Genomic DNA, 12210 nt, shown 5'->3' with positions numbered 1-12210 from the left:
CGGCCCTTGACAGCTGGCACATGCGGAAACAGAGACTGGCACGAGCGTACTAGAGGCTGCTCACCACAGAATATTTATGGCAAAAAGGGAGAAGGAATGGGTGGTGAAGCGTGCCAGAGTGTGTCACGAGCGATTCATCACAACTCCTCTTTGACTCTTGATTACAGTGAAAGAGACTAAATTTTGCAAGATCCCCTCCACAGTCAGCACCTTGGGTTGGGTCTAGGTGCTGACAGATTCCCTTTAATAAAGTTTTATTACTCTATTAAGTGTAAAAAAAAATCACGTTTTTTTTCCCCCAGGTCAGAATATTAATTAAACTGTTACTTAATGTAACTTTATTTTATTATTTTTTTTAACATAGTTGCCCAACTTGAGGCTGAATCGGTGCAAACGGCCAGTGATGCAAATGGACAAAATAGTTCAGATATTCTTACATTTCAGGATTCTGTGATTGCTGCAAAATCCTCAATGCGAATGATGAAAGTGAAGCAGAAATTGGATTCTGTTTTGGTATGTCATTTGTTTTTCTTCTACTTGTCTCATTTCATCTCCTTGTTATAAGTTTTTGGACAATGATCTTGTAAGTTTATCCTGGAGATTACCTATTCCCACCATGCACACCTCCACCTAGACTTGGGGGATATGGCCAAAAATAAAGATCTCAAATTTTTTTTTCTTTTAAACTTTGGACAATTCTCGATTTAAATCTCGATTTTATTTATTTATTTTTTGGTAAATGAACAGAACATTTTTCTCTTTGCAGTGTCAGATACTATTTTAGGGTGCGTTCACACATACAGGATCCGGTGCAGATTTGATGCTGTGTGCAGTTATTTAGATAAAATCTGCTGCGGATGCGCTGCGATAGGGTACGTGTGAAGCTACCCTTAATGATGTTTCAGACAACAACTATATTACGTCCCACTGTACCAGTTCTCCCCCTGGTTCCCCATGTAGTAGACAAGCCCCCACTGTGCCCGATATAAGTAGGTTTGCTAAATAGGTGCCACTCTGTGCCTCCATATAGTATAGGAGATCTTCTTTATGCCTCCATCTAGTTGGGAGTAGTAGTGGAGGTATAGCGGATAAGGGTTGTAGTAGTACAGGTATAGATGAAGGGTGTAGTAGTAGTACAGGTATAGATGAGGGGTGTAGTAGTAGTACATGAACAGATGAGGGGTGTAGTAGTGGTAGTACAGGTATAGATGAGGTATGTAGTAGTGGTAGTACAGGTATAGATGAGGTGCGTAGTAGTAGTACAGGTATAGATTAGGTGAGTAGTAGTAGTACAGGTATAGATGAGGTGCGTAATAGTAGTAGTACAGGTATAGACGAGGTGCGTAGTAGTAGTACAGGTATAGATGAGGTGCATAGCAGTAGTACAGGTATAGATAAGGTGCGTAGTAGTGGTAGTACAGGAATAGATGAGAGGTGAAGCAGTAGTACAGGAATAGATCAGGGGTTTAGTAGTAGAAGAATATATGAGGGGTTTAGTAGGGGTAGTACAGGTATAGATGAGAGGTGTAGTAGTACAGGAATAGATGAGGGGCAGGGGCATAGCTAGGAGTCATGGGGCGCCATGAAACCTTGAAAATTTGGTGACAGGCAGACTGTGGGGGGGGCATAGGGCAGACTGGGGGGGAGGAGCATGGGGCAGACTGGGGGGGTGGAGCATGGGGCAGACTGGGGGGAGGAGCATGGGGCAGGAGGGCACACACCCGGTATGTCCTCCTCCCCCTCTGCCCGAGCGCACACTTCCTCCTTTGCCCGGGTGCATGCACCTCCTCTCACCCCGGCTCATGTACTCCCCTCCCGCCCACATATGGAGGTCCCCGGTCTCTGGAGGAGGCTGCAAGATCGAGTAACAACCTCCCTGTGGTTACTGGATCCCACTGTACAACTCCAGCACCCACAGCGACACTATGACCCGTTGCTGCAGTCCCTGCTACCTCCTCCAGAGACCAGGGACCTCCATGTGCGTCCAGAAGGGGAGATTGGGTATTCGCCCCGCTATGTGGGTGGGTCAGCGGTGGGGACAGGATGCCCAGCCCTAACTCCACCTATTCACACCATGCTCACTTCCACCTATTTACACCTTACACACTGTTACCTATTCACACCATGTATACTTCCACCCATTCACATGTTGCACCCTTTTACCTATTTGCACCATGCACACTTTCACCTATTCACACCTTGCATTTCCACCTATTCACATGAATCTCCTGAGTTCCCGTTTCGTCATGGCCCCAAAGGAACTATCCCCTTAGCCAGTCAGTGACTGCAACGGTGTCCCGTTTCAGTCACTGGTTGGGGCTGTAACATCACAGGTCCGGGAGCTTTAGGAGCTCGGCAGAACTGATGATGCTATGCTGCAGGGGCACAGGGACTGATAAGTATGACATTTTTTTATTTTCATTATTCGCCCCCCCCCCCCCTTAATTTTCACTGTTGCCCTTAGTACGCCTTCAATATAGTAGGAGCAGGTATTGATTTTATGCACTTTTATATTCTATATTTTCTTCCTGCATTGATCCCATTCAATCCAACATGTAGGTATTTTTGTTCTCTAGATAACCATACTGAAGCTGTGTTGTTTTAGGCTAAATTCCCATGATATGGCAACAATAATATTCCTGTTTGGTACATGCACAGTACATCCCACGCAAATATCCTAAAGTCCTGCTTTCAATATCGGGGAAGCCTTACAACTATGTTGCCCTGTCTTGCTATTTAGTGAGTATGGCAATCCCATCCATCATGAGCACGTGACCATGCACGTCCTTGGTGTTCTACAGGTACCTGTGATATACAGGTACAGTAGAGAATGCCAAGAGAGGAGCTTGGTCACATGCACCTCCATGATCCGCCATATTATGGGCAGGATCACCACATTATCAGTAGAGCTGGAAAAGGCATCATGCAGACTGGGCTTCTACTATAATAAAACCAGGGATTCTGTTACTCATCCAAGTGATTTGTAGATTACTTTTTGTGATATATTGTACTTTATATTGTATTTCTCATCTTGTAAAACTGATGGTAATGCTACACAGAGTAGTTGATAGTACACATTTACCATATGCTTACTTTATAATTGCTTCATTTTTTTCAAGTGCCTGTTCTTATATTTTTTATTAGGACTTTAGAAGGCTTATAAGTTTAGCAGCAATCACATTTTTAAGGCCCCAAAATAGCTCTAAAACCCTCCAGCGTTAGGGCTTATTCCCACATTCTGTAAAACACAGAACCTACTGATGGGTAAGCCCTGTCATGGACTCTATCCCTGCCTGCCATCATATATCAATATGATGCCGGGAGCGGGTAAAGTACTTAAATCTACGTGGCACTGTAATGACACAGCTGCGCAGCTGATTTATTACAGTGCCGCAAAGATTTTAACACTTTCCCTGCTCCATGATGCCGGGCAGGGATAGAGTCTATGACAGGGCTTACCCATCTGTGTTTCACAGAACTTGGGAATAAGCCCTTAGAAATGAAAGAGCATCTTGTAATTTGGCGATCCCCTTTTAATAACATGTTTTATAAGGTACCGTTTCAGGTTTGCAGAAGGTTAAACTGCTGAAATATTCCTGTAAAGAAGTAATTTTGGAACTTACACTAGAGAGTAGTGCAATTCAAGCATGCCCGAGTCCGATTATTTGGGAAAACATGGTTACAGCCTGTGGCATATGGCTTCATTCGTGATGTCCAGGACTACTTAGGGTTGCATCCAACTTCTTCAGCCACCGGTATTCAAATGCCGAACAATCGGACTTGAGCATGCTGCAGTTGCGCTAACTCTCTCTGACACCTCTAAAACAATTTATCTATGCAGGTAGTAAGCATTCTGACCCACAGGTGTTTCAGCAAATTTTAAAGCATATAATGTCTCTCAAGTATAATTTGCAACTGCTGATGTGTAAAAAGGGTCCATTGAAATCAATGGGTACTATACTAGCCGCAGTTACTTACAGATCTGTAATTGCAGAAAGTATAATATTAATGTGTGAAAGGGACCTAAGTGTGTGACTTATTCTTGGAACTCCAGACATACAGTTTCATGTACTACACCTTCAAATACTAGATGGTTCCATTTGGCCTCAGCATATGATACGACAGGTCAACCTCTCCCATGTATCTGTTGTAGTCCATGATGCAGACTAGCTTGGGAATTTCTCTACTGGTTCCCTTTGGGATGCGGTGCTGGCTCTTACAGGTGTGTACTTTTTTTATCTCATTTTTATTGAAAAATAAATTTGCATACAGAAACATTGGGAAAGTCAGTAAATGTACACATAAGTTGCCAACATGGTAACAGCCAATACAAATAATGCAAAGTACAAAATTGCAAACCTTGAGCTAGATTAGAGATCGACCCCACAAACCACTACCTCTCTGGATATTATGCTATAGGCGGTAAGGTAACTTGTGCATTAGGCAGCAGTACTGGAACCTCTTGAGCCATGTGCTGTGAGTTATTGAGTAGGGGGGTGGGGGGATGGAGCCATGTTGGGCAAACTTCCGACAGGGTTTTTACCACTATTACTGTTTTCACCTGCAAATTTGTCTCATCAAGTTTCCATAGAAGCACTGACCTTTCTGACCTGTGAATGTAGCGGCTTATGTGCCCAGAAAGTTTCCAAACAGCAGAGCTGCTTCTCTCCTCCTGCTCACTCATCCCCCTCAGCCCCTCCCGCTTCTATAGGTTATATTGGACTCAGCAAACCTGTTTCCACTTTCCTCCTCTGCGATGAACACTGCTTTGCCTGATAATGAGCAGATAAGATGGGGGTAGGCTGTAAAACAGCTTTTTCAGTACGGAAAGAGGCTTTTTTGCTCAAAGTGATACTGTCACCCCCTTTTTGTATGAGGACTTCTTTTGTATGAGGACCTTACCTTATAATAGATTTCTTGGTGCTTGGGCCAGTGAAAAATGATTTTTATCATTGGTGGATTGTGCCACCCCGGCGGGGCTTCAGTTCTGCTGTGCCACTACCTCCCCCCCCCAAATTGGCGCTGTAAGCCTCATCCCTACGTGACGTCATTGGCGTCAAGGACCCTCCCCCTCGATGGCCATTGGAAAGGGGCGACCTAGAGGGGGTGGGGCCTAGACCTCTAGGCCGGCTGAGAGAACAGCCGAGACCGCATCAGGGAGGCCAATGTGGGCGGGGCAAAGTGGCGCAGCAGCCGTGAATGACAGTTACTTTTAACTGTCCCACCAGGTAGTATAAATATATATTAGGTAAGGCCATACCAGCATCATCCTTAGGTCTTTGCAGCCTGGATAGTTGTAATGTACACCAAGTAGTGCTCCAAATGAAGGATATCTTACTAGAATCTAGCGCTCTATAGAAGGATTTGTGTACCGGAATAAACACTTGTAGAAAATAAAGACTTTTATTTAGCACTGCCACCTTAATAAGTTTAATTCGCCCAGCCACCGACAACTGGAGATCGGACCACACACAAAACCTATCCCTGAAAAGGCGTAACAAGGGATCAATATTTAATGATGATCAATATTTAATGATAAGGCAATACCAGCCCTGGAATTACAATCAGCAGTAAAATTCTTTTAATGTAGTTTGGGCCAAACCTCATCTGCTGCATCACCTACAAAAGAAACAGAATTTTAAATGCTATTGCGGCATCAAGAGATGGAAAGGTCAAATTATTATTCCTTTATAAAGCGCCCTTAATTCCAGAGTGCAAATCTTGTTTCTTCCCAACTCTACATTGTAGAATTGACTACACTCGCTGGATACTTTTAGAGATGCTGCAGCAAGGGATGGCTGTGTATTTTTTTTTTTTACTGTATCTACACACTTTTTATTCTTTGTTTAGTTTTTATTTATGAAATAATGTCAATGTGCCAAAAAACTTCTTAAAGTGCGGCACTTGAATAGTCAGATTCTTGGCGGTCGGTGCTTTACACCAGCCACATTTAATGGTTAGTGAGGGTCCCAGCGGTTGGATCCACAGTGATCATACACTTATTACCTAGCATCTACTGTAGAGAGGAACGCAACTCGATCATTCGATATTTGAATACCGGTGGGTGAAGAGATTGAAACCAGCCCTAGAGAGTCCAGGAAAACATGGCTACAGCCATAGGACTTTTGTTGTATCCATGTTTTCTGAACCCCCTTAGGCCTTATGCACACTTTCCATATTTTATTTATGTCCATAGATTCCTCCTGCTATCCACCCGTAGAACCCAATAAAAATTAGGGATTGGACCTCTGTAGTGCATCCGTATGGCAGGCAACTGTATTTCCGTAAATCTGTTTTTTAGAAACGCAACCTTTCAACATGTGACTAATGTCTCATTCCTATTTTTTTTTACGGAAATACGCAAAAAAAGTCTAGGTCCGTACATGTACTTTTTTTTTCAGGATGGGTTTGCGTCCTTGTAACTTACTGATTGTGTGAATAGCCCAATAGACAACAATGTGCGCTTACTCGAATACGGAAATACAGATCTGTAGATTACGTGACGTGTGAATAAGGCCTAAGGCTGCATCCAGTTTCCTCGGCCACCGGTATTCAAATGGTGCGCGAACAGTCAGACTCAAGCATGCTCCAGTTGCGCTCATCTCTAGTGATGAGTTTTTACTATGGGAAAACCCCTTTAAAGACTATTGTAATTATGGATGAATAAACCTTCTAGCATCAATGCCATCAGGCCCTTGTGTTAAGAGGTGTTTTCTTTTTCCATGTGACTTCTTTGTAGTTGTGTTAGAACAAAGAAATATTCTTAATATTCCTGTAACGTAGTTGTTGTTTTAATAATTAAGTGCTAAAACAAACAGAGTGATCATCATGCGTATGTCGTATCAAGTGCTGCAGATCTGCGTTACATCATCAATGCTGCTGGCTATCCAGGTGGTTATCTTTGTAAGTTTCTCTTACTCAATCTTCCTTCCAACCAAGCAGTGAAAGAGATAATTCACTTTGACAACATCTCCTGTGTGTAAGCGGCATATGTGAATACATTATTATTAAAGCCTGCAGTTATATTAGGGCTGTTCAACCCAAGGCATATTTCTTTTTTTATTTTGTTTGAAACACCATAGGACTGTATATGTGACGTTAAGACATGTTAAATGTTTAATGTGAGCTTAGCTTGAGCTGTACTCTAGGTCCTTTTACATTAATAGATTTGTCGGCCGTGGGCGGACGCAGACGAGCACCTGTCGGCAAGTTCAGCACTTGTTTGCAGTTCCTTTACATGGCACACCAAATCGAGCACCCAGGCTGTAGAATGATCTTTGTATCGCTTGTGCAGCGATTGAAACAGACAACACGGATATACATATATTCATGCTGTCAGTCTCCAGATCACAGAGCAATATAGCCTTACCTAGTGCTCTGCTGTGTGATCCGGTCATGACAAATCTGAAAACATGCAGTCTGTTGGTGATCATTTGTTTCTGGAGCCCGATCCTCTTCTGCTGTCCAGGCTGCAAGCCTTACATTTCTATGTGTAGGCTTTGTGGCGCAATGACTTATAGAGGCTTCTCTTGCAGCCTCTATCAGTCAATCCCTGATAATACTGATCATAGCTGTCTTATAAAAAAGCTATGATCAGTATAAGGAATCAAAGGATTCCTTATATTAGTCTCCTATGTATGTGAATAATAAAAGTTCAAAGCATCCTACATTTTCCAATAAAAAAGTGTAAATAATCAAATAAACATATGTAATATTGATGTGCGGGCCTAATTGCCTGAACTATTAATGTAGCATTAGCATTATTGATCAATCATTATGAACAGTGTAGAAGAAATTCGTAAATTTCTGCTTAAAAAAAACAAAACATAAAAAATAAATTTAAAATTAAATAAAAAGCTATCAAAATGTCCAAGCCAGACCCAAGTGGTGCTGATGTAAAGTACAGACCATGGAACAAGAAAATGTCCCTCATATAACTTTTTGGGTGGAAAAATAATAATTATATAAGGGTCTGAATTTAGGTTGGAAAATAAAATGATATAAATTGGTTTTTGGTGTAATCTTAGCAATCCAGAGAATGAAGATAATGTGTCAGTTTAATCGTAAATTTCATTAAAAAATGAAAGCCCCCAAAATGACCAAAAATGCATATTTTAAAAAAAATTTTGCCTCACAAAAAATTTCTTTTCTTTATGGTAAAATAAATAGTGTCATTACAAAGTAAATTTAGTTAAAAAAAAAAAAAAAGCCCTCATATGACTCTTGATTTAAAAAAAAAAAAAAATGAAAGAGCGAGCCGTGAAAAACGAAAATGCAAAAATGAAAAATTGATCTTATAAAGGTTACATCTAAATTGATGTACAACATTGTTTTGTGAAGTCTGAATAAAGAAAGCCCCTTTTACTAGATCTCTGGTGCTTTAGATTCCTTTTTTCAGTGATATGTGGGGAATGTCATGAATAACGTCTCCAGATCAGTACAGAGCAAAATGTATGGGGTAGGGGCATCCTTAGGGCCCTATTCCACCGGACAATTATCGTTTGCATAATCGTTAACGATTAACGATCTCAAACGACCGCTATTGCGAAAGACCTGAAAACGTTCACTCATTTCCATGGAACGATAATCGTTACTTATGATCGTAATTGCGATAGTTTTTCTTCTCTATTTATTCGCTATTGCGTTCGTATCTATTGCAACCGACCGAACGGCTGCTGAACTTGGATAGGGCCCTAAGGTTGTCTGGAAAACATGGATACAGCCAATGACTATATCCATGTTCTCCACATAGCCTTAGGGCTTTATCCAACTTCAGCAGCCACTGCTAATCAAATGCTTGAGGTTCGCTCATCTCTACGGAGCATACATCACCTGCTTCAGATTGCTTCGGGGGTTCTTGGCAGGACGTCCTGCTCAGCCAATCGGTGGCTGCGGCAGGGCAGCGCACTGATTGGCTGAGGGGAAGAGCAGACACGGGGAACCCAGGAGCAGGGAGAAGGTAATGAATGCTCCAGGGCCACAGGGGTTAACAGCGCTGAGTTTGACATACTCGCAGTGGGATGACAATCCTGCTGCAAGTATGTCTGCCCATTGAAATGCATGGGCAAGTATCCGCAGCGGATTCCTCTGCAAATTCGCAGCGAGAAATCCGCTGTGGATACGTTGTTTGTGAAGGCACCCTTATACTGATTTGTAAATAACTTCTATTTATGAAAAAACAAAACTCCAGTTTTTCAGTACTTATCAGTTGCTGTATGTCCTGCATGAAGTGCTCTATTCTTTCCAGTCTGACACAGTGCTCTCTGCTGTCACCTCTGTCCATGTCAGGAACTGTCGAGGTTTTCTATGAGGATTTGCTTCTGCTCTGGACAGTTCCTGTCAAGGACAGAAGAGGCAGCAGAGAGCACTGTTACAGACTGGAAATAGAACACTACTTCCTGCAGGACATATATCATCTGATAAGTACTAAAAGACTTTTTTTTTAACAGAAGTAATTTTCAACTCTATATAACTTTGACACCTGTGTATTCAAAAACTTTTTTTTTTTCAGAGTACCCCATTAATTTCATTTTTTTTTTTACAAATTTACATGCATTGTAGAAAAACAGGTTTTCTGTGAGTGCACACAGTTAGTACCGAGAATAATGTAGGTGTAAACCTCTTTATGCATTCTGTTTCACATATCTCTTTTATGTTTAGTTTTGCAATTTTACTTCCACATTTTGACTGGTGTGTGGGGGCTGACTTTTCTGTGTTAGCCTTTGTTACATTATGTTATGGAATTGTCCCAAGCAGTCCCTGTGACAGGTGTTCTCGATCAGCACTCTTTGCACAGGTGCATTCCCTGTGTGGGCGTGATGTTGGGAATTCTGCCAAGCACAGCCACTTCTATAGTAATCCACAAACAGTCATAATCAGGGGGATGTACTAGGTAAACACATACAATAGGGGCAGCTAGCAGAAGTGAGAAATTATTAGAAGAAGGGTAATTACAAGGTGGATAATTGTTTCCATTCCCTAAAAGCCCTGTTTGGTGTATATGTCACCCATGTCATTCATCTCTTGTGCTTACATGGGCAAGTAATCATTTTCATTGTCCTTCCCATCAGGCCTTTCGTGAGAACAGGCACTTGCATGGCAACTTCTGAAACCCATATATTCCTTATTTTAAAAATAACAATTGCCACAGCTACCTGGATATTGCAAAGGTGTTTGTGAAGTCAAGTAGAGTTCAAAGAAAAGCTTGGGTTCATGTGCAGTGGTGGCCTATCACGACACGGTAAAACCACATATATTTTAGAGCAAGCGCTGCGGGCTTGCAATGCGATTATTGGCCGCTTACATGGGAAACGTTTTCATTTGTTTTATCAGTGAAAATCTTAATGAAAAATAGACATATAACAAAACCGCTGTATTTTCCATTAAAACAAACACAATTTCACCACATGGTAATAGGTTATGCAGCCTAATACAGCTGCATGTGAACCCAGCCTTTGTCTCTTATGTGACATCTAATGTGAGTGCAGTCCTAAAAATACCACACATCCTAGCTTACAAGTGTAGGGGGAAATTTATTAACAGGGGATTTTTGTCCGTGTGGTCTATTATTGCTATAGCAGTAATAGACTGGTGCATTGACTGTTAGGGGAAAGCCTAGTCTATTTTATGTGGTGGTGAGTTGTTCATCTCAGAAATAGTCTTATAATTGTCCTGAAATAAATGGTCAAAACAGTATCTGGAGGTAGTTGGGGGAGGGAGCAACTATCTTATATCCTGAGGACATCGTAGATAAACCAGTGTGTTTTTTTTTTTTTTTTTTAATTCACAGGCTTAATAGTGGAAGCAGTCCATTACTAAGCTGGGGCTTAGTGATGGCTAACACTAACCAGCCCCATTAATACCCCAGTACCCACTGCCACAGGGGTACTGGGAAGAGCCAGGTACCAGTAGTCCCGAAGCATCAAAAAATGGCGCTCCCAGTCTAGGGCAGTAGCATGCTAGTATTGTTAAGCTAGAAAGGGCTAAAATAAGTGTCCCTTTCCTCTATGGTTACATTAAGCTGGTTCTAGAAAAGAAGGAGGGGCCTGCATATTGTGTTTTTATAATTACTATGTAGTAACGTAGGACACCTCTCTATTCTATAACCAACCAGGTAAAACCAGGGTGGTAAGAGCCACTTATTTTGGTCCGTTCCAGCCTAATAGTTCTAGCCTGCTACCGCCCCAGACCAGGAACAACATTTTTTGCCCTTTCCAGGCAGGTACTCTGATAATAATGTGGGGGTTAGTGCCATTTTATGGGGCAACAGTAAACCCCTGAATTAGTAATTGACACAGTTTATAAGACTTCCACTTCTGGGCCTGTAAATTAAAAAAAAAAAAAGACACAAAAAGGAAAAAAAGGATTTAAATAAAAACACACTCATACCCCTTGTTGACTGTTTTATTCACAAAATATAAACTGCTGGTCATTGGTGTAGTACTTTGAATCTGACGTAGTGCTGTGCATACTGGTATCTGAAAAATAAATGAATATATAGTACATGGAGGTTGCTGTTCCCTGCTATGCTAGGGGCTGCAGGTAACGCATGTGACTGTGAGCGCATATGCTAGTTAAGACATCTAGTGCAGTAGGAAAAAGAGCTTTAAAGTGCTGAAAGGCTGTATTCCCATGCTTTTAACATAAATGCAATGTGGGAACACAGCTTTACAATTACCCCTTTCCACTCCTGTCTGTATTCTTTCTTTCTTTCCACTGCAGCCTCTATTGATCACCTGACCATTACTTGAGGATGCAGTTCAGCTGAAGACAGAGCCAGGATCAGGGAGGGGTATGTGCCTCTCTACTGTGGAGGAGAACACCAGTCATTTTGACTAGTGTTCTCCTCTACAGTAATCCGTGATTTGTATAGATCTGGTCTGCCTGTGAATCCACAGCGGCCACCACCCGGGGTATTGAGGTCATACTCCTGTGATGTCATGTCGGAGTCAGGAAAAAATGTACTTCCATTTGAATTTTATAAATGTTCCTCGTCAATATGTTCTATCAATCATATTTATTAAAACCAAAAAACTTTCTCACATACATTTAGTTACACAGGGTGAAGCATTTCCTTCATATATCAGTAATAAAGCACTGGCCCTATTAGAGTATGGTGGTTGCGAAAAGTTGATAGTCTTTATTTGGCTGTTTGTTTTTGATCTTGAATAATCCATTGTGTGTGTGTGTGGGGGGGGGGGGAGAGATATG

The 12210-nt window shown here is 41.7% G+C and overlaps 1 protein-coding gene across 4 annotated transcripts in view; it reads left to right on the top strand.

The window, feature by feature from the left end:
* AHI1 (Abelson helper integration site 1) overlaps positions 1-12210 on the top strand; it is a 144552-nt gene that overhangs the window by 52766 nt on the left and 79576 nt on the right. For 3 of the 4 annotated variants that reach the window (XM_069974987.1, XM_069974985.1, XM_069974986.1), the window contains exons 18-19: positions 365-513; positions 4154-4222. In XM_069974987.1, the coding sequence (XP_069831088.1) occupies positions 365-513; positions 4154-4222 (218 nt within the window). The remainder of the gene's footprint in view (positions 1-364; positions 514-4153; positions 4223-12210) is intronic. The other variant, XM_069974988.1, reaches the window with a different exon arrangement.

Source organism: Dendropsophus ebraccatus, chromosome 6 (assembly GCF_027789765.1).
Source record: "Dendropsophus ebraccatus isolate aDenEbr1 chromosome 6, aDenEbr1.pat, whole genome shotgun sequence".
Taxonomy (NCBI): Eukaryota; Metazoa; Chordata; class Amphibia; order Anura; family Hylidae; genus Dendropsophus; species Dendropsophus ebraccatus.
This window is presented reverse-complemented; position numbering and strand designations above follow the sequence as displayed.